Source organism: Hyperoodon ampullatus (assembly GCF_949752795.1).
Source record: "Hyperoodon ampullatus genome assembly, chromosome: 7".
Taxonomy (NCBI): Eukaryota; Metazoa; Chordata; class Mammalia; order Artiodactyla; family Ziphiidae; genus Hyperoodon; species Hyperoodon ampullatus.
This window is the reverse complement of record NC_136920.1, coordinates 64,236,164-64,260,763: the sequence shown is the minus strand read 5'-3', so window position 1 is coordinate 64,260,763 and position 24,600 is coordinate 64,236,164. Positions and strand designations below refer to the sequence as shown.

General features: G+C 46.4%; 1 protein-coding gene across 1 annotated transcript in view; it reads left to right on the top strand.

Annotated features, from left to right (window-relative positions):
- The window catches only part of LOC307055599 (mitogen-activated protein kinase kinase kinase 15-like), a gene marked incomplete at both ends in the record, with an annotated part of 119,925 nt that extends 100,267 nt beyond the window's left edge, over positions 1-19,658 (top strand). The window contains 5 exon segments of the mRNA XM_079707815.1: positions 1,555-1,702; positions 5,573-5,703; positions 5,919-6,024; positions 18,047-18,204; positions 19,143-19,658. Coding sequence (XP_079563941.1) covers positions 1,555-1,702; positions 5,573-5,703; positions 5,919-6,024; positions 18,047-18,204; positions 19,143-19,658 — 1,059 coding nt within the window.
- Positions 19,659-24,600: the final 4,942 nt, after the last annotated feature.

Here is a 24,600-nt window from a genome sequence, read left to right as displayed (position 1 = left end):
GTAATGGAGCCAAGGGCATTGTTCTTGGCAGGTGAGTAAGGTGGTGTATTCCCAGGAGAGGTCTGCCACTTGCTATTTGGTTTAGGAGCGCTGACCATTTGGGCCTGAATTGTGTGGCTGCTCTCTGAGTCCGACCCTGCCAGCACACCCAAGGGTGGGAGGAACTCTGGAGTAGATCTGAGTTCTAACCCCTCTTTTGCTGTTTGACCTTGAGCAAATCATTCAACCTCTCTAGGTCTTAGTATCTTCATAGTTTCCAACATATTAAGGGCTTAGACTAGAACTCTATGTCTTTTCTCTGATTCTCAGACCACAGGCCAATGAATGAATCCCTATTACCCCCAGATGCAGCATGATCCTTTTCTAGACATATCAGTGTTTAAATTGGAGTAATGTTTACATCACTTTTAAAGGGAGAGAAATTATTTAAGAACAGACTAGCATATTTGAATAATACTGCTCAAAAAATAAAAGATAATTCAAAAGGTGTTAAACATTTTCAAACATGTACTACCCAGAAACTAAGGTGTATGATAACATGTAGTCAAGAACCTTCTGTTTGTACCTTCTCATAGAGATACCTCTTGCTGCCATTTTAGCCATCAACAGGGATGTGCAAAGGGCCTGGGGTGAATCAGACCCTGGAACCAATGTGACATGAAGAGCATGTGTTGAACATTCCCAAGGCTATCCAACTAACCGTGGTAGTTCCTTTAAAGATTGGTTTTGAAAAGTTACTCATGTATAAGCTAGTTTTAATTCATTTTAAATCACCCTGTACGGTTGCTGTTTCAACTCGTAATTTGTCATGTAATCCATAACATGTAAGGAATGGTCAAAGAAGCTATAATCTCAGGAAGAGAGGACTTAGAAAGGGCAAGATAAAGTGGCTTCATTTGTTTGAAGGGCTAATCATAGAATTTAGCCTTTTGCATAGTGCCACCTGGCAAAATGAGGGCCATTGCGTAGGCTTTGGCACAGTGCAGGTAAAGAACTTTGTAGCAGTGAAATCCATCAGGAGATGGAATATGATGATTTTCTGTCACTAGATATTTCAGGCAAACTGAATATTGCCTGTTCAAGGAGCTGTAGAGTCAGATCCAGGCCTTTGGTGGGGATGGACCAGATAACATTTAAAGGCCTTTCTTGAGCTAAAATGCCATGTTTATTTCCACTTCCCTTGTGTGGCCACAAATACTGTGTCCTAATATTTTTCAGGTCTAGAAATTCCTTTGATATCACAATAAATTATTTCACAAATACCTTTTTAATGACCTTATAAACTCTTGAAGACAGAAACCATATTTTATTCCCATTCCTGTTGCCCATATGCTTTGCTTAACATTGAATATATAGTAAGTTCTTGATACATATTAAAGTCTATTGATGAATACAGACTCAAACATCAGCAAGATAAATGCCCCTCCTATTTAAATTTCATAGAGAAATATAAGTCACTTTGGTGGGCAGGGGGGTATTTGTTAAAACATTAATGAAACTTTCAAATTTGTAAAATGGAAGAAAAGCTGTTCCTAGATTTTTCTCAAAAAAATTAAATTGATATCAAAATTTATATATAATAGGCATTCTTATGTTTTGAAATTTTGCAGCATATCCAAGTTTGATGAATGGTGTTGTTTTCTTTACGTCCATGATAATCCTGATGACTTTCAAATCTACTTTTCCACTGAAGACCAGTGCAGTAGGTGAGTTTTAATCTGATTCAGGTATTTTCAGTCTAATTATGGTGAATCACTTTTAAAGGGTCTTTGTTGTGAAAAATATTTATTTGCTATACTGCTTTTCCTGAAGTTTTAACTTATGGAAAATAATTTTTCCAGCTTTATTGAGATATAACTCATACACCATGCAATTTGCTCATTTTAAAGTATAGAATTCGGGGCTTCCCTGGTGGCGCAGTGGTTGAGAGTCCGCCTGCCGATGCAGGGGACGCGGGTTCGTGCCCCAGTCCAGCAAGATCCCACATGCCATGGAGCGGCTGGGCCCGTGAGCCATGGCCGCTGGGCCTGCGCGTCCGGAGCCTGTGCTCCGCAGCGGGAGAGGCTGCAACAGTGAGAGGCCTGCGTACTACAAAAAAAAAATATATATATATATATATATATATATATATATATATATATATATATATATATATATAATTCAATCTTTTTGTTTTTAGTATATTCACAGTTTTGCAGCCATCACCACAATGTAATTTTAGATTATTTTCATCACTCCCAAAAGAAACACAGTATCCATTAACAGTCACTCCCCATTTTCTCTCAACCTAACCCCACCCCCCCAATCCCAGTCCTCTGCAACCACTGAATCTACTTTCTGTCTTTACGAATTTGCCTATTCTTGACATTTCATATATATAGAATCATACAATATATGGTCTTTTGTGACTCGCTTCCTCCATTTATCATAATGTTTTCAAGTGTCATCCATGTTGTAACATGTATCAGAATTTCATTCCTTTTTGTGGCTGAATAATATTCCATTGTATGGATATATTGGATTTGTCCATCATTTGAAAGGCACTTGGTTTGTTTTCACTTTCTGTCTATTGTGAATAATGCTGCCATAAACATTCACATGCAAGTTTTTGTGTGAACTTATGTTTTAATTTCTCTTGGAGCCAAATTACTGGGTCTTATGATAGTTCTTTATTTAACTTTGAGGAACGGCCAGACTGTTTTCCCAATTTACATTCCCATCAGCAATGTATGAGGGTTCCAGTTTCTCCACGTCCTTGCAACACTTGTTACTGTCTATCCTTTTGATTGTAGTCATCCTAGTGGGTGTTAGGTGGAATCTCATTGTGGTTGTGTTTTGCATTTCCCTAATGACTAAAGATACTGAGGATCTTTTCATGATCTTATTGGCCATTTATATATCTTCTTTGGAGAACCATCTACACAAATCCTTTGCCCAATTACAACATTTTTTTAACTTTTTATTTTGGAAAATATTCAGACCTACAAGAAAGTTCACCCAGAACTCCCTACTGTTAACCATTTACCACATTTGTTTTACATTCTCTCTATATGCAGATGACTATTTTGTTCTGAACTGTTGAAGAGTAAGTTGTAGACATAATGCTACGTTACCTCTCGGTACTTCATTATGTGTTTCCCTAAATACAAGAACATTCACTTATGCAATCACAGTACCGTTATCTAATCAGGAAACTAAGATTGATATGGTTCTATAATTTACAAACCTTAGCCAAATTTTAGTTATTGTCCCACTAATGTCCTTTACAGTGAAACAAAAGATATTTTTTCTCTGGTTCCTGATCTAAACCAGGATTACATATTAACATTTAGCTGTCACGTCTGTATAGCCCCCTTTTATCTGGAACATTTCTTCATCAGTCTTTGTCTTTCTTGACTTAATGCTTTCAAAGAGTACAGGCAGTTTATCTTGTATAATCCTTCAATTTGGGTTGGTTTGCTGTTCCCTCATGATTATATTAGTGTTATGCATTTGGGGTAGGAATACCACAGAAGTGATGCCCTGTCCTCAGTACATCACATTGGGACGGCTACATTAAGATATTTATGGAGCAGGTGACTGGGGGTGAGTAGTCACTGGTCTTCTGGTCTCATACCCTGAAAATCACTGATGAAAATATAATATGAACATCGTTATTCATCCTGCCGTTAAAAAATGACAGACATTTTAGGTGTGGGAGACCATTTGTTTCCCAGAGGAGTTGGATACAGATTTTCCAGTGTCACATAAACAGTCTATTCCTGGTCTGGTAATTCAATCATCAAATATTCATTGAGGATCTACTGAGTGCCAGCTGCTGGGCCGAGCACTAGAGACATAGAGATGAATAAAGCATAGTCTCTGGCCTTGAGGCCTTCACAGTTTAGGAGTTGAAATATGCTTTGGAGAAGAGGAAATGGAGGTTTTTTTAAATGACGTTGCAAAATAACAGGTTGACAGGGAAATCGAACACCAGTGCTTTATCCACAAGATCCCCAAAGGCAGACAGTAGAGTGCGAGGGTAGGAGTTCCTCAGATCTGGAGCCAGCCATCTAGTTTGGTTTTTGTTTGTTTGTTTGTTTGTTTTTAATATTTATTTATTTATTTGGCTGTGCTGGGTCTTAGTTGCGGCAGGCAGGCTCCTTAGTTGTGGCATGCAAACTCTTAGTTGAGGCGTGCATGTGGAATCTAGTTCCCTGACCAGAGATCAAACCCTGGCCCCCTGCATTGGGAGCGCAGAGTCTTAACCACTGTGCCACCAGGGAAGACCCCGGCCATCTAGTTTGAGTTGGTCCCTCCATCTGCAAGCTGTGTGACCTCAGTTTTCTGACTGAATAAATGAATTTTAAAATTGGATTATTAATAAGTACTATCATAGTTGGAATAGTAATAATTATTGGAGTCATAATGACACTATCTCAGTGGCTTGTTGGATGGGGTAAGTGAGATAATGTTTGTAAAGCTCTCAAAACGGTGCCAGGCAGAGAGCAAGAAGTCAGTAAGTGCTCATTTTAAGAAAATAATGATAAAATTAATAGTAATCTGAATGCAAATATAAAAACTTTAGTTAGAAATCTGTATTCATTCATTCTTTCAACTCATAGTTACTAAGAGCCTGCCATTACATTAAAAACCTAACTATATGTCTTAAGAGCAAGGCAATGGGCTAGATTTTGAGGGTTACATTTATGATGATGTACAGTTTCTTCTTCCCTCAGATTGCTCATAGTCTAGCAGAAAATACTGATTTGTGTTCCAGACGTGAGGTCTTGAGGATGACCACAGAGTTGGAGATAGATGTGCACCTCCCCTTTTACAGATGGGGAAACTGAGGCATAGCAAGGTCCCATAGCACTGTGTAAGGGCGACTAGCTGATGCTGAGGGCCTGGACAATAATCTCTGAAACACAGGGTCAGAAGGCAGTGAAGGGAGATTTTCTTCTGGCCCCAAAGTTCAATGTTTAATAGTATAATTGGAGTCGGGGTGGGGGGTGGTGTTAAGACCGTCCTGCCCCTGGGACCTGGCATTAGGAGCTTCTCACAGTGAGGACAGAGAGCCCCAACCTCCTCCAGTTCGGGTCCATGTCTCCCTTAAGAGCCCCTCACTCTGCTCCTGTCCACCTCTGATTTCAGGGTGAGGTATAAAACGTGGCTTTGACCCAAGCCCAATGGCTGAGATGCTTGTGCAGCATGTGCAGTGTCAGGCCAGCCCTTCAGAGTTCAGAGAGCACTGTTGCGCTCTCTTCCTGATTCTGTGCAGCTGAACAGAGCTAAGCCCAAAGGTGGCCTGGCTGAGTTTCGGGGGTCACAAGGGGTTCCTTTCCACCCTACACCTCTGGTCGGGCTGATGTGCTGGTTCAAGCCCCGTCCCTTCTCTGGCTGCGCTGCTTGCGCATCTGGGAAATAGGCAACAGAGAGGGAGGAAAGATGTTGCATTTAGCCCAGATACAGTGATGTGGGCGCGAGTGCTTACGTTAGGTTAGAAATGTCACTTCACTTTATTTCCCTGAACCCTTATAATTGACTCTTCATCGCCCTGATGAGTTTTTTTTTTTACTGTGTCCATTTCCAGGAAGCCTTTCGGCTCTTTTGCGATCAAAATGGGGGCCGATGAAGGAGCCCACCATCAAGTTCTACACCAAGCAAATCCTGGAAGGCCTCAAGTATCTCCACGAAAGCCAGATTGTGCACAGAGACATAAAGGTACTTGCTTGTCTGAGCCAATGAGATTTTACTTTGCATCTCAGATCACATGAGCTGCTGGAGTGTCTGCAGGTGGACCAGCTCACGGAGGGGAGAGGATTGAGCAGAGTCTAGGCTTCCTAGAGACACATGACCATTTCTTAAGGTCCAAGTCTGTTTTACATTAGTTTGTTTCAATCTGTCTTTAAGCATTTGATGTTTTTCCTTTTCTGAAGGGTGATAGCGTCCTGGTGAATACCTATAGCGGAGTGGTGAGAATCTCTGATTTCCGCACCTCTGAACGTCTTGCAGGAGTGAATCCATGTACAGAGACTTTTGCTGGTAAGCAGACAGAGCTTGGCGTGGGGTCGCCATCCTGGAGTTAGGCTTGCTGCAACTGCAGTCCTTTGGAAGTTACTCACCAAGCACCTGTGTGCACAGTGGACAACTGGTAGTTGAAGTGGACGGTGTATTGTCCCCAACTTCAAAGTGTTTGAACTCTCTCATAATGATGCACTTAGCTATTTGTGGCAACGAGATTGCCTTACTTTCTTCCTTGTCTTCCAAGGTTGAGTAGGTGTTGTGCTCTGCTTGAGGTTTTCTGAGGGTTTCTAACCAGTCAGCAAAATGGCAGCATCTCTTCTAAGTTAGTAGCACCTTATTCAGAATCGTGGGGAATTCTGAATAACAGCATCCCTCAGACAACTTATTAAAACATCTTATTGGTCTTTTATAAAAATAGCCTGTTGCTTTAGGGAATTCTGGTACCTCGTGCTTTCATATGATTATGTTTCCAAGAGAGGCTGATTCTTTTAGGGTATTCTAAGACGGGTTTGGTATTCTAAGTGGGTTTGAGCAATTGAATTTTCTTTTCCATGTGTCAGTGATAGAATCATTTATGTTTTGAGAGGGACTGGATTCAAAGAGTGGAATAAAATTGCCAGCTAGCTTTCCATGTACACGACCAATGAGTAGAATGATGCTCAAAAGCCACCTATGGCTTTTTGTAATTCCCATTTAAAAGCAAAACAGAAACTTTGATCCTTGGAGAGAAGTACTGATTTTGATTAAGTAAAGGTTTGTGCTCCCCCTAGGGTGTAATGAAAGCATCACAAAGATCTTGCTTGATGGAATTATGAAACAGCACTTATAATATTATAGCTCCGATGTAAGTTATAAAAGACAGATGATTGTTTTCTATCCCTATGACACCAAACTATAGAGTGGACAGGCTTGCCTTTAGTTTTGGTGAATAATGTCTCAGCTTTGAAAGACTTTGCTTCAACAAGAGAGTTGTTGTTATGTCAGCCACTGGACGCCCACAGTAGAGCCTCGTTCTCTATCTAAAGAGAACTTTTATGAATCAGAAATGACTTCTCAGTTGCAACACCAAAGGAGATACATGCACCTCAAAATGGGGAACTATTACACCAAGGACCCCACCGGAATCTCCCAAAGAGTGTATTGAATTTTCATTCATTGTTTCTGATATAAATGTATATATCTCAACATGTATGTATCAGTGAGTATGTCTGTATGACTGGCATATTTTTTTACTAGCCTAATTAAAAATGACTTCTGTCCTCTTTGGAAGCCACCAATTAGCTTAGCAATATGTAGCAAGAGGGGCTCTGATATGGCAAGGAGTTATTTCAAGACATAAAACCCCCAACAATTTATCTCATAATTACCATCCCCAAGGAGAAAAAAAAATCATAAAGAAAATGCATGTATAATTCATCATTGCGTATCACATTTTCCCAAGTAATTGGCTTGAGGAGGCATGAATTTTGCATTGCAAAATAATGCAGGGGTGTTTGGGGGATATTAAAGAAGGGGTGTCATTTGGGGTAGGAAATTCCCCTGCATATAATTACTCTTTGCAAAACAGAGCGGTTCTGTAAAGAAATCTCAGCTGCTGGTGCCACACCGATTGGGTGCGGGTGGACACAGTGGGGCATTTCCACGCAAATGCCCGGAGGCTTTTGGAGCCTGGAAGGAGAGGCAAAGGCTTCAGACAACTTCCTGGCCCGAAGTCCTCCCCTCCTGTGTTCCTCTGAAGGCTTTTCACCATAGGTGTAAACCAGCTAGAACAGGAGGAAGGGCCATTATGGCTAGGGTCAGCCCCCTTTGCTTTTGGTTTTGCAGCAGCTTTAGTGAGGTTTAACTCACATATCGTAACATGTACCCATTTAAAGTGCACATTTCAATGGTTTCTGGTAAATTTTCCAAGTTGTGCAGCTATCGCCGCAATCCAATTTTTGAACATTTCTGTCACCCCCAAAAGGTGCCACCTTGCAGTCAACCCCCATGCCTACTCTCTGTATAGATATTCCTGCTCTGGAGATTTCTTATAAACGGAATGATATAGTACGTGGTCCCTTGTATCCAGCTTCCTACACTTCACATAAGCTTTTCGAGGTTCACCTGTGCTATATATAGTGTGTATCGCTACTTCATTCCTTTTCTGGCTGAATAGTATTCCATTGTATGGATAGACCACATATTGTTTATCCATCTACCAGTTAATGGTCATTTGGATTGTTTCCCCTTTTTGGCTATAGTGAATGATACTGCCGTGAACATTCACATACAAGCCTCTGTGTGGAGATATGTTTCCATCCCTCTCCGGTAGATACCCAGGAATGGAACTCGGGACAGGAACTCTGTTCTGATCTGTGGCTGTGAACAGCCTTGGTTCAAATTCTGGCTCAACCACTTGCTAGCTGTGTGACCTTGGGCATGTCACTTAAGCTCTCTGTGTCTCCATTTCTTCATAAGTATATAAAACAGAGATGCTCATAATACCCACTTCAGAGGGTTTTTATGTGGATTAAATGAGTTAATATTGATGAAGTGCTTTAACCAGCACCTGGCTCATAGCAAGTGCAAGTGAAGTCTGCATTAGTGAACTAAATACTAATTTGCACTTAGAAGTCACTGGTCATTCGAGCTGGCAGGAGCCTTTGAGAGAATCGAGTTTATGTGCATAACAACATGTTAAGCCTGTCGGACTCAAAAGGTGTAATTTTTATTTTTATTTTTGTCTCCCACGCCTGCTCAGGGCAATGGTCCTTTCCCATGACTCTTCCAGCCACACTTGGATAACAAAGAGATTTTTAATTTTATCAATCCCTATTTCTTTTTTTAAAAATTTTATTGGATTATAGTTGCTTTACAATGTTGCATTCGTTTGTACTGTACAGCACAGTGAATCAGCTATATATATACATAAACCCCTCTTTTTTAGATTTCCTTCCCATTTAGGTCACCACAGAGCACTGAATAGAGTTCCCTGTGCTATACAGTAGATTCTCGTTATCTATTTTATACATAGTATCAATAGTGTATATATGTCAATCTCAATCTCCCAATTCATCCAACCCCGCCCCTTTCCCCCTTGGTATCATTACATTTGTCCTCTATGTCTGTGTCTCTATTTCTGCTTTGTAAGTAAGATCGTCTATACCAATTTTTTCAGATTCCTCATATATGCTTTAATATATGATATTCGTTTTTCTCTTTCTGACTTACTTCACTCTGTATGACAGTCTCTGGCTCCATCCATGTCTCTGCAAATGGCACAGTTTTGTTCCTTCTTATGGCTGAGTAATACTCCATTGTATATATGTGCCAAATCTTCTTTATCCATTCCTCCATCAGTGGACATTTAGGTTGCTTCCATGACCTGGCTACCGTCAATAGTGCTGCAGTGAACATTGGGGTGCATGTGTCTTTTTTTTTTTTTTTTAATGTATATATATATTTTTTATTATTATTATTAATTAATTAATTTATGGCTGTGTTGGGTCTTCGTTTCTGCGCGAGGGCTTTCTCTAGTTGTGGCAAGTGGGGGCCACTCTTCATCGCAGTGCGCGGGCCTCTCTTGTTGCGGAGCACAGGCTCCAGACGCGCAGGCTCAGTAATTGTGGCTCACGGGCCCAGTTGCTCCGCGGCATGTGGGATCTTCCCAGACCAGGGCTCGAACCCGTGTCCCCTGCATTGGCAGGCAGACTCTCAACCACTGCGCCACCAGGGAAGCCCGCATGTGTCTTTTTGAATTATGGTTTTCTCTGGGTATATGCCTAGTAGTGGAATTGCTGGGTCATATGGTAGTTCTATTTTTAGTTTTTTAAGGAACCTCCATACTGTCCTCCATAGTGGCTGTATCATTTTACATTCCTACCAACAATGAAAAGGGTTGCCTTTTCTCCACACCCTCTCCAGTATTTATTGTTTGTAGACTTTTTGATGATGGCCATTCTGACCGGTGTGAGGTGATACCTCATTGTAGTTTTGATTTGCATTTCTCTAATGATTCGTGATGTTGAGCATCCTTTCATGGTTTGTTGGCCATCTGTATGTCGTCTTTGGAGAAACAAAGAGAAAGTCTTAATGGCACTTTGAGAAGCAAATGAAGTCTGAATGCAGTCATTGAAAGGGTTCCGGCTGATATACAGGCGTGCCTTGTTTAATTGCGCTTTGCTTTGTTGTGCTTCGCAGATACTGCATTTTTTTTTTTTTTTTACAAATTGGTTTGTGGCAATCCTGCGTTATTAGATGATGGTGAGCATCTTTTTAGCAATAAAGTATTATTTATTTAGTTGTACTGGCTCTTAGTTGTGGCAGGCGGGCTCCCTCGTTGCAGCTCACGGGCTCCTTAGTTGTGGCTCATCAGCTCAGTTGTGGCTTGCCAGCTCCTTCGGTGTGGCATGCAGACTCCTTAGTTGTGGCATGCGAATTCTTAGTTGTGGCATGCACGTGGGATCTAGTTCCCTGACTAGGGATCGAACCCAGGCCCCCTGCATTGGAAACACAGAGTCTTATCCACTGCACCACCAGGGAAGTCCCTAGAAATACAGTATTATTTAATTTAGTTCTGTACGTTGTTTTTTTAGGTATAATGCTACTGCACACTTAATAGACTACAATAGAGTGTGAACATAACTTTTACATGCACTAGGAAACCGGAAAACTCCTGACTCATTTTATTGCCATATTCGCTTTATTGTGGTGGTCTAGAACCGAACCTGCAGTATCTCCGGGCTCTGCCTGTACTCATCCACACGCTCGTCCTCATTCAAAGGGCGGACTCCTCTCCCCGTCCCCGCTGGTCAGGGTGTCGGTCTTTGCTCCCTCCCTCACCTCTTTCCCCACTCACCAGGTGTGGACAGGAGAGGAGAGGGGCAGAAAGTTGTCACTTGACTAACACTGTTCTAAGCTGGCTTCCTGTGCTCTGGGTCTGGCTGATGGTTGCTATTAACTCTTTGCTGCCGGACCCCTCTAAATATAACTCCCGTGTCCGGGACAGGGGCCCCTCCTTTGGCTGACTACACCTTGCTTCCTCACCCTGCTCTCCTACCCTGCACATACCCCCATCTTTTTCTACTGAGGGAACCAGGCCTGGAAGGCTGTCTTTGGGCAGGATTCCCTTTAAAAAAGACCCTATGGTGTAGTGGTGAAGAATCCTCCTGCCAGTGCAGGGGACACGGGTTCGAGCCCTGGTCTGGGAAGATCCTACATGCCGCGGAGCAACTAAGCCCGTGTGCCACAACTACTGAGCCCGCGTGCCACAACTACTGAAGCCCGCGCACCTGGAGCCCGTGCTCTGCAACAAGACAAGCCACCGCAATGAGAAGCCCGCACACCTCAACGAAGAGTATTCCCCGCTCGCCGCAACTAGAGAAAGCCCGCACGCAGCAACAAAGACCCAACACAGCCAAAAATAAATAGATAGATAGACAGACAGGCAGACCGACCCTAAAGCAGGGAACTCTCTGGTGGTCCAGTGGTTAGGACTCTGCACTTTCACTGCCAAGGGCCCGGGTTCAATCCCTGGTTGGAGAACTAAGATCCCGCAAGCCGCATGGCAAAAAACCCAAAAAACAAAAAAAAAAAGCCTAAAGCAATACAACGGGTTTTGCATCTGGTGTCCCTTTTTTACCCGCTGTCAAGAGGGTGTGGTGATATTCACAGACCATATGGTCCCCACTCTGCTGCTGTCAGCTGCTTTTGCTCCCATGGGAACCAGTCCTCTGTGCAGCTTCTTTGCAGGGGACACATACATATGGAGCTCTGAGTGGGCCCAGTGAGGAGCCCTCATAGGCTCTGGGTTGGGAGAAAGTGGTGGCCCCTCCCTCCAGACCCATCCCTTGGGCAGGGCAACTGGGGTGACCCTGGGGGCATGGGAAGCTGCACCTTACTTCTCTTTTTGCTACTTTATTAATATTAAATTTTGAAACTTTGGGCTCTAACACTGTCTCAAGGGGACTGTAGAAGGTGCAAACATGCGTGGCCTCCTTTCAAGTGCACTTATCCTGGGTGGATGTTGAGTTGCTTGAGTCGCCATGGGCCCGCACCTTCTGGAGACAGCTCATCCCCAACACCTGTAATGAGAGAGGGCACACCTCCCAGCGCAGGCTCTGCTCTCTCACCCCTTTTAACCCTTGATCTGGGTGGGAGGCCTCTGGGCTAGGGGCCCACGGCTTGTGTAACCAGTTATCTGAGACCGCCGTAGAAACATGCGTCTGTGGTCCCTCTCTCGCCCCATGTCTTGGTATCCAGATCATATCTGGGCCCCTCAGTCAAAACTCCTAAATTATCATCCCGTGTCATGTCTTTTCTTTGCTGATAATTTGAAAATCCTTCTTGGGCCATTGTCCAGGAGCCCCCAATGGATTTCATGTCCCAAGGGGGCTGGGTTGATGCCTGTGGGTCTCCTGATCACCTTGTCCTGAACTCTGCACCACTGCACCCATGTAGATACCTGAGGGACCATAGGAAACCCCTAAGAGAGCCAGATTTAAGGCAAGCAACATTTCCCGGATTTATCCATTCATTTGCTCCCCCACCCCCATGGCATCTTCACTTGGTTTTCTCCACAGAAGCCAGTCTTTGGTACAGCTGATGTACACCCACAGAGTGCACGCTGCCCCGGGGTGGTCCCTTGACTCTTGGAAATAGTTGTGGGGATCTATTTCTCTTTGTTGGCTGCTTGCTGTGACTGGATGGTTTCCCTATGAATACAGTAATAAATAAAATGGAGCACCCAGTTTTCTATTACTGCCCTGGGCCTAATATGGAAAGAAAGTTATATGGAAAGAAGTCACATTATGGCTTTGGAAATTCTTGCATCAGCTGCTCTTAATCAGGCAGCTTTTCTTCAGTTGTGCTTCTCCTGGATCCATTACTTAGATCAGGAATGTCATGGTGTGTAGCTCCAAATTTGAAGACAGAAGCCCTGGGCTTTAGCTTGAATGAATTCCCTAGCTTCTCTGAGCCTCGGTTTCCCCATATGTAAAATGGGAACAACAGTACATCATACCTCTTCTGCCCGTCCTTATGGCGTTGTGAGAGTCAGATGGACAGTGCTACATAGAGCTGCTGTGTAAGCCATTGAGTGCCAATTGAAAGTCACGTGTTGTGGCCAGAAGCCTCCAAGATGGCCCCCAGTGATCCTCACCTCCTGGTATTCACAGCCTTGTTTGTATTCCCTTCCTGTTGAACACTGCCTGGACTTAGTGACTTGCTTCTAATGAATAGATTAGGACAGAGTGGTGGTGTGTGACCTGGAGGCTAGGTCAGAAAAGGCAGTGTGGCTTTCCTCTTGCTTTCTCTTGGATTACACACTCTGGGGGAAGCCATATTTTAAGCAGCCTTATGGAGGATCCCATGTGGTGAGAAAACAAAGGCTCTTCCCAAGCCCCATGTGAGCTTGGAAGTGAATCCTCCAGCCCCAGCCAACACCTTGGCTGCAGTCTAATGAAAGACCCTGGGCCAGATCTACCCAGCCCAGCTGTTACATAACCAGCCCTACATTCCAATCATTAGAAACTGTGTGAGATCATAACTGTTGTTTTAAACTGCTAACATTTGGGGTAGTTTATTAATTTTTTTTCCTAGCATGCAATAAGTTACTTTATTTTTTTTATTGGAGTATAGTTTATTTACAATGTTGTGTTAGTTCCAGCTGTACAGCAAAGTGAATCACTTATACATATATCCACTCTTTTTTTTAGATTCTTTTCCCATATAGGCCATTACAGAGTACTGAGTAGAATTCCCTGTGCTGTACAGTAGGTCCTTATTAGTTATCTGTTTTATATATAGTAGTGTGTATATGTCAATCCCAATCTCCCAAATTATTCCTCTCCCCCTTACCTCCTGGTAACCATAAGTTTGTTTTCTACATCTGTGACTCTACTTCTGTTTTGGTTCATTTGTACCCTTATTTTAGATTCCACATATAAGCAATATCATACGATATTTGTCTTTCTCTGTCTGACTTAACTTCACTCAGTATGACAATCTCTACGTCCATCCATGTTGCTGCAAATGGCATTATTTTGTTCTTTTTTATGGCTGAGTAATATTCCATTGTATATATGTGCCAAATCTTTATCCATTCCTCTGTTGATGGACAGTTAGGTTACTTCCATGTCCTGGCTATTGTAAATAGTGCTGCAGTGAACATTGGGGTGCATGTATCTTTTCGAATTATGGTTTTCTCTGGGTATATGCCCTGGAGTGGGATTTCTGGGTCATACGGTAGTTCTATTTTTAGTTTTTTAAGGAACCTCCATACTGTTCTGTATAGTGGCTGTACCAATGTACATTCCTAACAACAGTGAAAAGGGTTCCCCCTTCTCCACACCCTCTCCAGCATTTATTGTTTGTAGACTTTTTGATGATGGCCATTCTGACCGGTGTGAGGTGATACCTCATTGTAGTTTTGATTTGCATTTCTCTAATGATTAGTGATGTTGAGCATCTTTTCATGTGTTTGTTGGCCATCTGTATGTCTTCTTTGGAGAAATGTCTATCTAGATCTTCTGCCCATTTTTTGATTGGGTTATTTGTTTTTTTGATATTGAGCTGCATGAGCTGTTCGTATATTTTGGAGATTAATCCCTTGTTGGTCGCTTCATTTGCAAATATTTTCTCCCATTCTGAGGGTTGTCTTTTTGTTTTGTTTATGGTTTCCTTTGCTGTGCAAAAGCTTTTAAGTTTAGTTAGACCCCATTTGTTTATTTTTGTTTTTATTTTCATTACTCTAGGATATGGGTCAAAAAAGATCTTGTTGCGATTTATGTCAAAGAGTGTTCTGCCTATGTTTTCCTCTAAGAGTTTTATTGTGTCTGACCTTATGTTTAAGTCTTTAATACATTTTGAGGATTTTTTTGTGGATGGTGTTAGGGAGTGTTCTAATTTCATTCTTTTACATGTAGCTGTCCAGTTTTCCCAGCACCACTTATTGAAGAGACTGTCTTCTCTCCATTGTGTATTCTTGCCTCCTTTGTCATAGATTAGGTGACCATAGGTGTGTGAGTTTATCTTTGGACTTTCTATCCTGTTCCATTGGTCTGTATTTCTGTTTTTGTGCCAGTACCATACTGTTTTGATTACTGTAGCTTTGTAGTATAGTCTCAAGTCAGGGAGCCTGATTCCTCCAGCTCCATTGTTCTTTGGGGTAATTTATTATATAGCAGTAAATAACTAATACGGATGTCATTGCTAAGTCCCTACCTTTAGAAAGAGTGATGTTCACTATGGTTCCATATAAAGAAAATCTCCAAATTTAGCATTAAGCAGACTAATCCTCCAATTGTGAAACAGTTGTACTAAGGACAGTTATTCAGTCAGGGTCAATAAGCCATTGCAGTTTGGTTTAGTGCTATTTTCTACTGCTGCATAACTTTCTAAGTTTATTTTCTTGCTCTTTTAAGAATTAACTTTTGGGCTTCCCTGGTGGCGCAGTGTTTGGGAGTCCGCCTGCCGATGTAGGGGACACGGGTTCGTGCCCCGGTCTGGGAAGATCCCACATGCCGCGGAGTGGCTAGGCCCGTGAGCCATGGCCGCTGAGCCTGTGCGTCCGGAGCCTGCGCTCTGCAACGGGAGAGGCCACAACAGTGAGAGGCCTGCAAACCGCTAAAAAAAAAAAAAAAAAAAAAAAAAAAAGAATTAACTTTTAGCCATTATATTAGTCAGGATCCAGACAGGAAAATTGAAATCACCCCAGTTATTTTTACAGAGAGAATTTAGTTGAAAGAACTGTTGCCTGGGACTTGAGTTATCAGAAAGCAGCCTACATCCCTAGGGCCTGAGGGAGCAAAGGGGAGGGTGGGATTCAAACCTTTCAGTGGGGGGTGCCACTGGGCTGGAGCACGTAACTCTGAGGGGGCAAGATGAGGCCAGTTCTGGAAGTATGGGGGGACAGAAAAGCTGGTAATGGGCCAAGCGCTGCCACTGGAACCAACTGAGGGTCCAAAGTGACGCTTGCTAACTAACCTCTCCTTCCTGTCGCTTGTGCACAGGCATGCTCTCTTCCCCCACCCCCTCCCAACCCACCAGGGAGCAGCAGGCAAAGCAGAAGTGTGGTTTGCACAGTGCCAGACCCAGCGTAGCAGAGCTGAGAGATAACAGCTTAATAAACAGCACAGTGTCACGTCTTTCCTAAGTTAATGAATTATGGGTTAGTTAGAAGGCACATTCCCTGCCAAGGCCTCTCTCTCTGTTGTTCACTGTAGTAGGCGCCTGTAGGGGATGTGGTGTCACTGAAAGTTCCCTTCCTGGGGCTCTGAGATTTCCTGACACTGCAACAAGTGCTACGAGCCTCCATCTTGCCCAACACTGCAGCCAACTGAACACTTCCCCACCAGGCTTTCAGCTCAGGAGACTAAAGCCATCATTTTTGCCCTGCTGATTTCTTGCACTCACTGATACAACCTAATGTATATTTAACTTTAAATTAGGAAGAATGAAATAAAATTAAAAAATTTTTTTAATTTAAATTCATTTCTTCAGTGTCACCAGCCACATTTCAAGAGCCCAACAGTCCTATGTGGCTAGTGGCTACCATACTGAACTGCACAGAATAGAACATTTCCATTATTGCAGAACATCCTATTGGTCAGAGCTGTCCTAGAGCCTTTAAAATGCTCATAGGAGAGAAACAAGCTGAAAAGACATTGGATGTTCAAGAGGAGGAGGATGTAGTAGGTAGCATCTCCAAGCTTATTTTAACCAATGAGCCCTTTATTTTCATTGATCAAGACTCAGGAAACCTACTTTGGTTTTGTGATCTTGAGGCAGAGACTGGAATTTCTCTGTGCATCAGTGTTCTGTCTTCACACCCTGGCCAATATCATTTCTGAGTTCGCTGTTTATTATAAACCTCTTTGCCAGCACATAGCATCTGCTGCTGTTGCTTCCACATTCCCCTTGCCTCTGGATTAGTTTCAAGGAAAACCAAAGATTTTACTCTTAGCGCCCTTGATTGACCTCCCTGCCCCATCTCTCCAACAACCCCTTCCCCTCCCTGATCACCACCTTCCCTGTGGCAGCCCCTGGTGGCTCATGATCCACAGGAGAAAGTCCAAAGCCAGAGCCTTCAGAACACACAGCGCTCCCGGGTCCACTCTATACTTCACAGCCGCGGGCTTTGGGTCAAGCTCTTCACCTCGCCCAAAAGTTCTCCTGTTTCTTTGTCCACCTCTTCGAGCCTCATGGCAGGAGTCTACTTCACTGGCAGCCCAGCCACCACCCGTTTGGATTGGCCACCATGTTCATGGCAAGGTCATGCTTTGCTCTGCCTGCTCCTGGCCAATGACTGAGTATGGTGAGGGTACTAGAACCAGTGTGCCGCTCTTCCAGTGGGCAGCTCTGGGTCAGGGCCTCCCTGGCGGCCTGGCCAAAGCTGTCTCAGAGGTGCTCTGCCATCGAGACGCTTCCTTCCCGCTCCTTTCGCAGGGGTCAGACCTGCACTGCAGTCTGACAGCTCTCCCTGCCCAGCCTGCTCCATCCGCCTTTATCCGTCCTACCCCTTCTCCCAGTAAATCTCTTGTATGTCTAATTCTGACTTGGTATTATTTCTCAGAGACCCAAACTGACACAGCTAGAGCTTCCCCTGACTCAAGCCAGGCAGAATCAAGCACTGTTCCGTCCATGTTCTCAACGCCTTCTGTGTATACCTGTTAGAGCACTTACTACATTCACCATCACCACTGCCTCCCTCCTCATCACCACGTCTCCTCCACTAGGCAGCGTCTAAAGGTCAGGCACCACATTTCTTACATTCTGGTCCCCCTGTATCTGCCATGCACTAATGTGTGTTGATTGAATTAGATTGGGCCCATTTATCCTTCGAGGGTCTGAGTGATCCTCTGTCAACGTTGACTAGTGTTAAAGAAAGGCATGTTGCATGTCTCTGGTCAAAGAAGAGATGCAGTGACATCATTTACGCATGAGACCAGCCCCCGTATATCATTAATACGAGAGTTAAAGTTCACACACTCGTTTACTAATGGTCCACTTAGTTTTTAAACAATATGGTACCCACCATCTTTGTTGTATTTTTTCCCAATAGGCACTCTGAAGTACATGGCGCCCGAGATTATTGATCGAGGACCTCGTGGGTACGGTGCCCCGGCTGATATCTGGGCCCTGGGCTGCACCATCATCGAGATGGCTACCAGCAGGCCTCCGTTCCATGAGCTCGGTGAACCGCAGGCAGCAATGTTCAAAGTAAGACATGTTGGATGATTTAGGTTGCTGGTGTTGGAGAGAGATAATTCAAATCAAAAATCTCCCAATCCAGAAACCTCTCCACAAAGGTGGAAGAGAAAGCAAACAGGTTGTTTTGTTTTGTTTTATTTTTGAATAAGCATAAAATCAGAATGTGATGTGCGTCACAGGCCCAAGAGAGTGGAGCGCTAAGAGGCTGGAAAGCGGAACTCAGCCTTTCCTCTAGCCAAGCAGGTGCAACCCTTTATATCCATGTTCTGAAGAGAAATGCTAACTAGTCCTCAGGTGCAAGGACTAGACAGCACCACTGGTCACAGGAGTTCACCCGAGGTTCCCCTGACAACTAGGGTGACCATTTGTGTTAGCTAATTGGCTTTACCCAAAGGAAAGATCAACTTGTCAAACCTTGTAGTTCTGGAGCAAAAGGCTCCACTGAAGTTAGGCTCCTGCTTTCCCACAGAAACCCGGAAATCGGAGCGCTACCTTCCTCGGTGGTGGCATTTCAAAGAGATGGCTCCCAGGTCCTTGAGAAAGACATTTCTGGCAAGAGGCTTATTTGGTTTTTTAAAAGATTTACATACATCTCGAAGAGAGACACAGAACTTAGAATGACAGGTTTTCTAAAGTGAATGCTCTAAGATAGGTGGGGGGGGGTGTCTCTTTCTTTCTTTCCAACTGAGAGAGTTAAGCTTCTTAGTTAATCTGTACGTGCTCTTACACTGGGTAAGGCTCAAGGGCCGCGTTGGGTGAGTGTCTTTGGAGGACAGGTTTCTGTCTAGATTTGGAGAGGAGGAACTTTGGGTATCAGATGCTGTCTCCTTTGTCCTGCTAAAAGCCTTCCCAGAGCTGACAGGAAGGGTGACCCGTGTGTTGAGGCCCACATGGTACCGACTGGCCCTATGGGTGGGGCTTTACGCTGGACATGCTCCCTTGGGAAGGGACATGCTTGCTTGCGAGCCCAAGGGAAGCTGATGCGAGGACAGCCAGTGTATCCAGGTCAGGTCTGCGGCTTCTGGCTCCGTGGACGCTTGGAGAAGTTGAAGAGCAGCTGTAGCCTTCAGAGGTTGTTACCAGCACTGACCTTCCGCAGAGCACTTTTGTTTGCCCCAAAGATAAGAAGGAAGAGAGCAGGGTCCCAGAAGGCTAGATGGCCACTGCTTACGGATGACAAGGTCGCAGTACATGGAAGCAGCCTGATGGAACGTGATTCCAGAGACCTTTCTTCCTGCTTCTCTACCAAGCCTGGTGGCCTCCCAGGCCTGCAGCCCCACAGCCTCACCGCCTGCATCCTTGCTAGGCCCTCTGGCTCAGTCTCTTCGGCAGAAGGAACTCAAAGGCCCGAGTGCAGGGCTCTGCCCATGAGCTGGGTGCAGCCTGCTCAGCGGGTTCTGAACGCCCTGTGCTGTGATGCCTTGGTGCACTCCTCAGCCCAGCCCCTGCACAAGGTTCTCTGAGCTTCCCACCCTCCCAGCAACTGTCAGGTAGCCCTAAAGCCAAGATCTCAAGTCGATGAGTGTCTCCTGGCACCTGCAATCCAAACAAGACCCTGAACACCACGGCTGGCAGGCAGCAGTGACCTTCCAGCCTTTCCATGTCTGTCCCGGATGGAGCCACCTGGGGCTGGCAAAGATCTTCCTGAAGCTTCAGTTACAGGCCTCGGAATAAATACCAGCTGGTGGGCTTCCCTGGTAGCACAATGGTTAAGAATCTGCCTGCCAATGCAGGGGACACGGGTTCGAGCCCTGGTCCGGGAGGATCCCACATGCCGCGGAGCAACTAAGCTCGTGCGCCACAACTACTGAGCTTGCGCTCTAGAGCCCATGTGCCTAGAGCCTGTGCTCCGCAACAAGAGAAGCCACTGCAGTGAGAAGCCCGTGCACCGCAACGAAGGGTAGCCCCCGCTCGCCGCAACTAGAAAAAGCCACGCGCAGCAACGAAGACCCAACCCAGCCAAAAATACATTTATTAACGTAGTGCCCATGTTTGCTCTTCTCGAGATCCGGGGGAGAAGCTACTCCCTTCCTCTCTGAGTTCTTGTCCTGAGTTTTTGTCTCTGGACCGCCCTAGTGCCCTTATGTCCCCACCCCTCAGGCGAGGGGTGCCAGCTGGAATGTGCCCTGCATTTCAGATCTTGTGGGTTGAATTCTATCCAGTGTTTAGTGTTCTCAAAATCCAAAACTCGTTTTTTGAAAATGTTGTGTTGTGGTAAGAACACAACATGAGATTTACCCTCTTAACAGTATTGTTGACTCAGGGTCCAGCACTGTACAGCAGATCCGCTAGAAATTATTCATGTTTAAGTGCCATGTGTGCTCAGTGGGTAGTAATGCCCCATTTCCCCCTCCCCTCAATACCAAACTCTCCATCCTGCCCACGAGGAGCAGCGTGTCAGAAGCGGTTGGTGCGCCCCTGGTGCAGGGACATCAGGCTGTGAAGTCGGAAGCTGGCAGTTTGCTCTCGGCAGCGCCCCGGTCTCACTGAGGGGGCAGGGGAGGCCGCGCCAGCCCCATGATTGCCGAGGAGCTGGGAATGGGGTGCATCTGGAGGACAGAATGGCTTCCACTCCTGGCTCATTGGGTGGGCTTGGAAACAATGAGGAGACGACTGTGAACGTTAAAGATGACAACTCCTCAGATGAATGGAGAGCCGTCCCCGATGGGAACGGTCACGCAGGATGGATGAGCGGGACTCGTGGAAGCATTCCCGTGTCACAGTGAGATGTGACGACTCAGCCGGAACTCCTGCTCCCCCACAGGGCGCAGGGACAAGAGAGCCTGCAGCAGGACGATGATGAGCTGGCCAGCAGTGGAGCTGAGGCAGAAATTGCAGCAGGAGCCTGAACAGGAAAGGGCAGCGCCGCCTCCCTCAGCCAGTTGTACCCCTTGGGGATGAGGGCGTGGGCCCCGAGTTACCAGCCTCCAGGTTTGCTCTGCCTGTGGTTTACAGCTGGAGGTTGGAGATTTGGACTGTGAACGCGTAGAGGCTGAGAGGCTGGGGTGCGATGCTCTCGGAGGGCCTTTCACACGTGGCCCTTTATCCTGGGCATCCTCCCTGCATAGTGATCACGGAGCTCCAAGAGGACTAGAGCAGAAACCCCAAGGCCTCTTAAGGCCTAGGCTCTGAAACCCCCACCAGTATCACTTCCCCCACAATCTACTGGGCAAAGCAAAGTCCCCAGAGGCCAGCCGGGGCTAGGACATGGATACCAGTCATTGAGGCCATTGTTGAAATCCATCATCAGCCCCTCCTAGGATGGCAGATACAGGAGCTTTGTGTGGAAGGTATGTACACCTGGATTTGCCCGAAACCACACTGTCCCATTGGTCACCTCTGCCTTCAATGCAGGTAGGGATGTTTAAGATTCACCCTGAGATTCCGGAAACCCTTTCAGCGGAAGCTAAAGCCTTCATTTTATCCTGTTCTGAGCCTCACCCCCACAAATGTGTCACCGCTGCTGGGCTGCTCCAAGAGGGTTTCTTAAGGCAGGTGAACAGGGGCAAGAAGAACCAAATTGCTTTCAAGTCGGCAGGTGAGGCCTGCTGGGATGGCAGGGGTGACAGCTCTCCCAAGCGCTGAGCTTCCCACATGGTGCCCATCTTTGTGAAGAGCGGTGGGGCTGGTGCATTAGGTGTGGGACGCAGAGACACAGGGAGCCCATAGGTGACAGCAATGTACCCTCACATACCCAATGCTCCGTTAAAGCCTTTCCTTTGGGATTGTGCCGGGGAGGGAGGTGGGAGGTACCCTGGCTGGGGTTTTGTGTCTTCCCCAGGTGCAGAGCCTGGCGCTTCATTTTTGGAGGCTGGCCTGTCACCCTGTGCTGCTCCCGACCTTGATTAAAGGGTGTCTGTCCTGCAGGCCACCGAAGCAAGCAACCCCTTCTGGGGCAGTAGGTCCTACCGGGCAGTGACATAAGAGTGGTCCCGGTGTGGATGGGGTCGGGAGCTGGGACAGGGTGCCTCAGCATCTTGCACCCAGAGAGCGACTCGCTGTCTCAGCGTGTCCAAAGGGCTGGTTAGAAATGCAGAGTCTCGGGCACATCCCAGACTCGCTGAAGCAGAACCTCCATCTCCCCAGGATCCCTGGGTGATCGCTTTCACCCCCAGTTAGAGCAGCGCGGGCTTAGGCCCCTGGGTGGGTCACGTGGCCCAAGGGGCTGCCTGGGGCTCACCCTCCCCACCCCCAGCTGCCCCGCACAGAGGGTCCCAGGGGCGCCACGCTGCCCCTGCCCCTGGCGGGGGAGCTGATGGGTGGCAGCAGCAGCAGCAGCGAGCATGGCTCGGTCTCCCCGGACTCCGATGCCCAGCCCGAGGTGTTCTTCCAGAAGTCCCAGACGCCCACGCACCGGGCTCAGACACCTGCTCAGGTACGGCCACCCCCCACTCGGGGGACAGAGTCCCTCCCAGGTGTTAACCAGATGGCCGCGAAGGGCTTTCGCTTCCTTTCTGCATGATCAGCAGGGCAGCCGGGGCGGCCACTGACAGAGAGGAGGGCAGTGAGGTCACTCTGTCCCTTCCCCTCTTCTCCTCTTCCTCCCCTCCCCCTCGTCGCTTCCCCTTCCCTCCTGTTTCCTCCTCCTCCCGTCACCCCTTATTCTCTCCCTCTTACCCCCCTCCTTCCCCCTCCCTCCCTTCCCCGTCTTTGCCCTGGCCCCCAACACTGGTGCATCGTCCTGAGGGTGGGGCTGCGGCGGAGCCACCTCTTAGCCCCTACCCCACGGTGTCCCTGGGAGGCGGGGGATTGTCGCCTGCGTTTGTCCGCAGTGTTCCTGATGAGAGCTCGGCCTCAGAGGACCAGAGCGCAGCCTCGTCCCTGGAGGACAGGGACCCAGGCCTCTTCCTGATGCACAAGGACAGCGAGCGCCGTGCCATCCTCTACAGAATCCTCTGGGAGGAGCAGAACCAGGTGGCTTCCAACCTGCAGGAATGCGTGGCTCAGGTACAGGCCGAGTGCGGGAGCTGCAATCCCACCCCCTCCGCCCAAGGCCAGGTCCCAGAAGAGGTCCACATGGGACTGGTGTTCCTGCTACCCTAGAACATTTGCACAGTTACAATAACCACCCTAAGTATTTCCCAACGTCCTTCCCTTTTCCAACAAAACAAAAGAAAATACAACAACAACAACAAAAAGACTCCACTGAAGCCTGAATTTGCATTTGCGGAACACTGCAGTGAAACCAGGCACTGATGGGGCAGTGCTGCCTCCTGTTGGAAAACAAGCCAAATGGCAGCACAAAGCCCAGTTAACCCCCTGCTGCACCAGTTGCCCTCAGAAGCTGGGAGAACAGTCGCGTTAGGAAGAAAGGTTACGGATGGAAATATTTGAGTTTTAACTCATTTTGGATGGGAAAAGTTCCTTCTAGCAAGAGGCCACTTGCCCACTATGAACTGTGCCTTGTGACAAGGCTTGTTGGGGGTGGAGGGTGGTTTACAAGGGGTTAAACAGGATGGCAGACCATTCCTTGAGGGGCTTAGTTCTGTTGTTTGTGGGCCAGAGAGGAGAGGGGGCCGCATAACCCTCTAACAGGAAGGATATGGAGGAAATTCCGGGACCAGAGACCGTGTCTCACCTGGGAAATCCCCAGTTCCATTAGCAAATGGACAGTCTGGTTGATTAGTTGCCCACAGTACTTGTATTTTCCCTCCCTCTCTCTGAATTACTCAGTGACTGATTTTTTTGGGTGGGGGTTTGGTGATCAGAGTTTGGAAGAGTTGCATCTCTCAGTCGGCCACATCAAGCAAATAATTGCGATCCTGAGAGACTTCATCCGCTGCCCAGAGCACAGGGTGATGGCATCCACGATATCAAAGCTAAAGGTGGACCTGGACTTTGACAGCTCGTCCATCAATCAGATTCATCTGGTACTCTTTGGATTTCAGGATGCTGTAAGTGCTCCATTTGGCCTTAGAGAACATGCCAGAAGGTAGGAAGCCCACTGAAGTGGCTCACAGCCAAGACCATGGAGTTCGATTACCATCATCTCCCGTAGTCTCCATTTCTTCTCACCTGTTTACGCCTGAATCCCGAGTGTCAGCAGTTTTCTAAACACTGAATATGTGTGTACAAGTGACTGGTATGATTGCATTATGGCCACGGAGAGCAGGAGTATAGGATTTGGGAACGAGTGGCATCTGCCAGCTGGGTAGGTGTGGGGTTTAAGCTTATGTGTCTGCCCGAACAGGTGTGAGTTGCTCCAGGCCCAAGATCATGTCTGGTTTAGCTTTGTGTCTCAAGTCCCCAACACAGAGCTTGAGGTTTCATAGATGCTTCATAAATGTTCATTGAATAAACAATGAAGAGGCCCATGCAGTAGCTCCGGTCTCTGTACCTGTCCCCTAGACCCCCGTGTGACTTGGGGTCAGCTTAAAGGAAGACTCAGTCCAGAAGAAACATAAG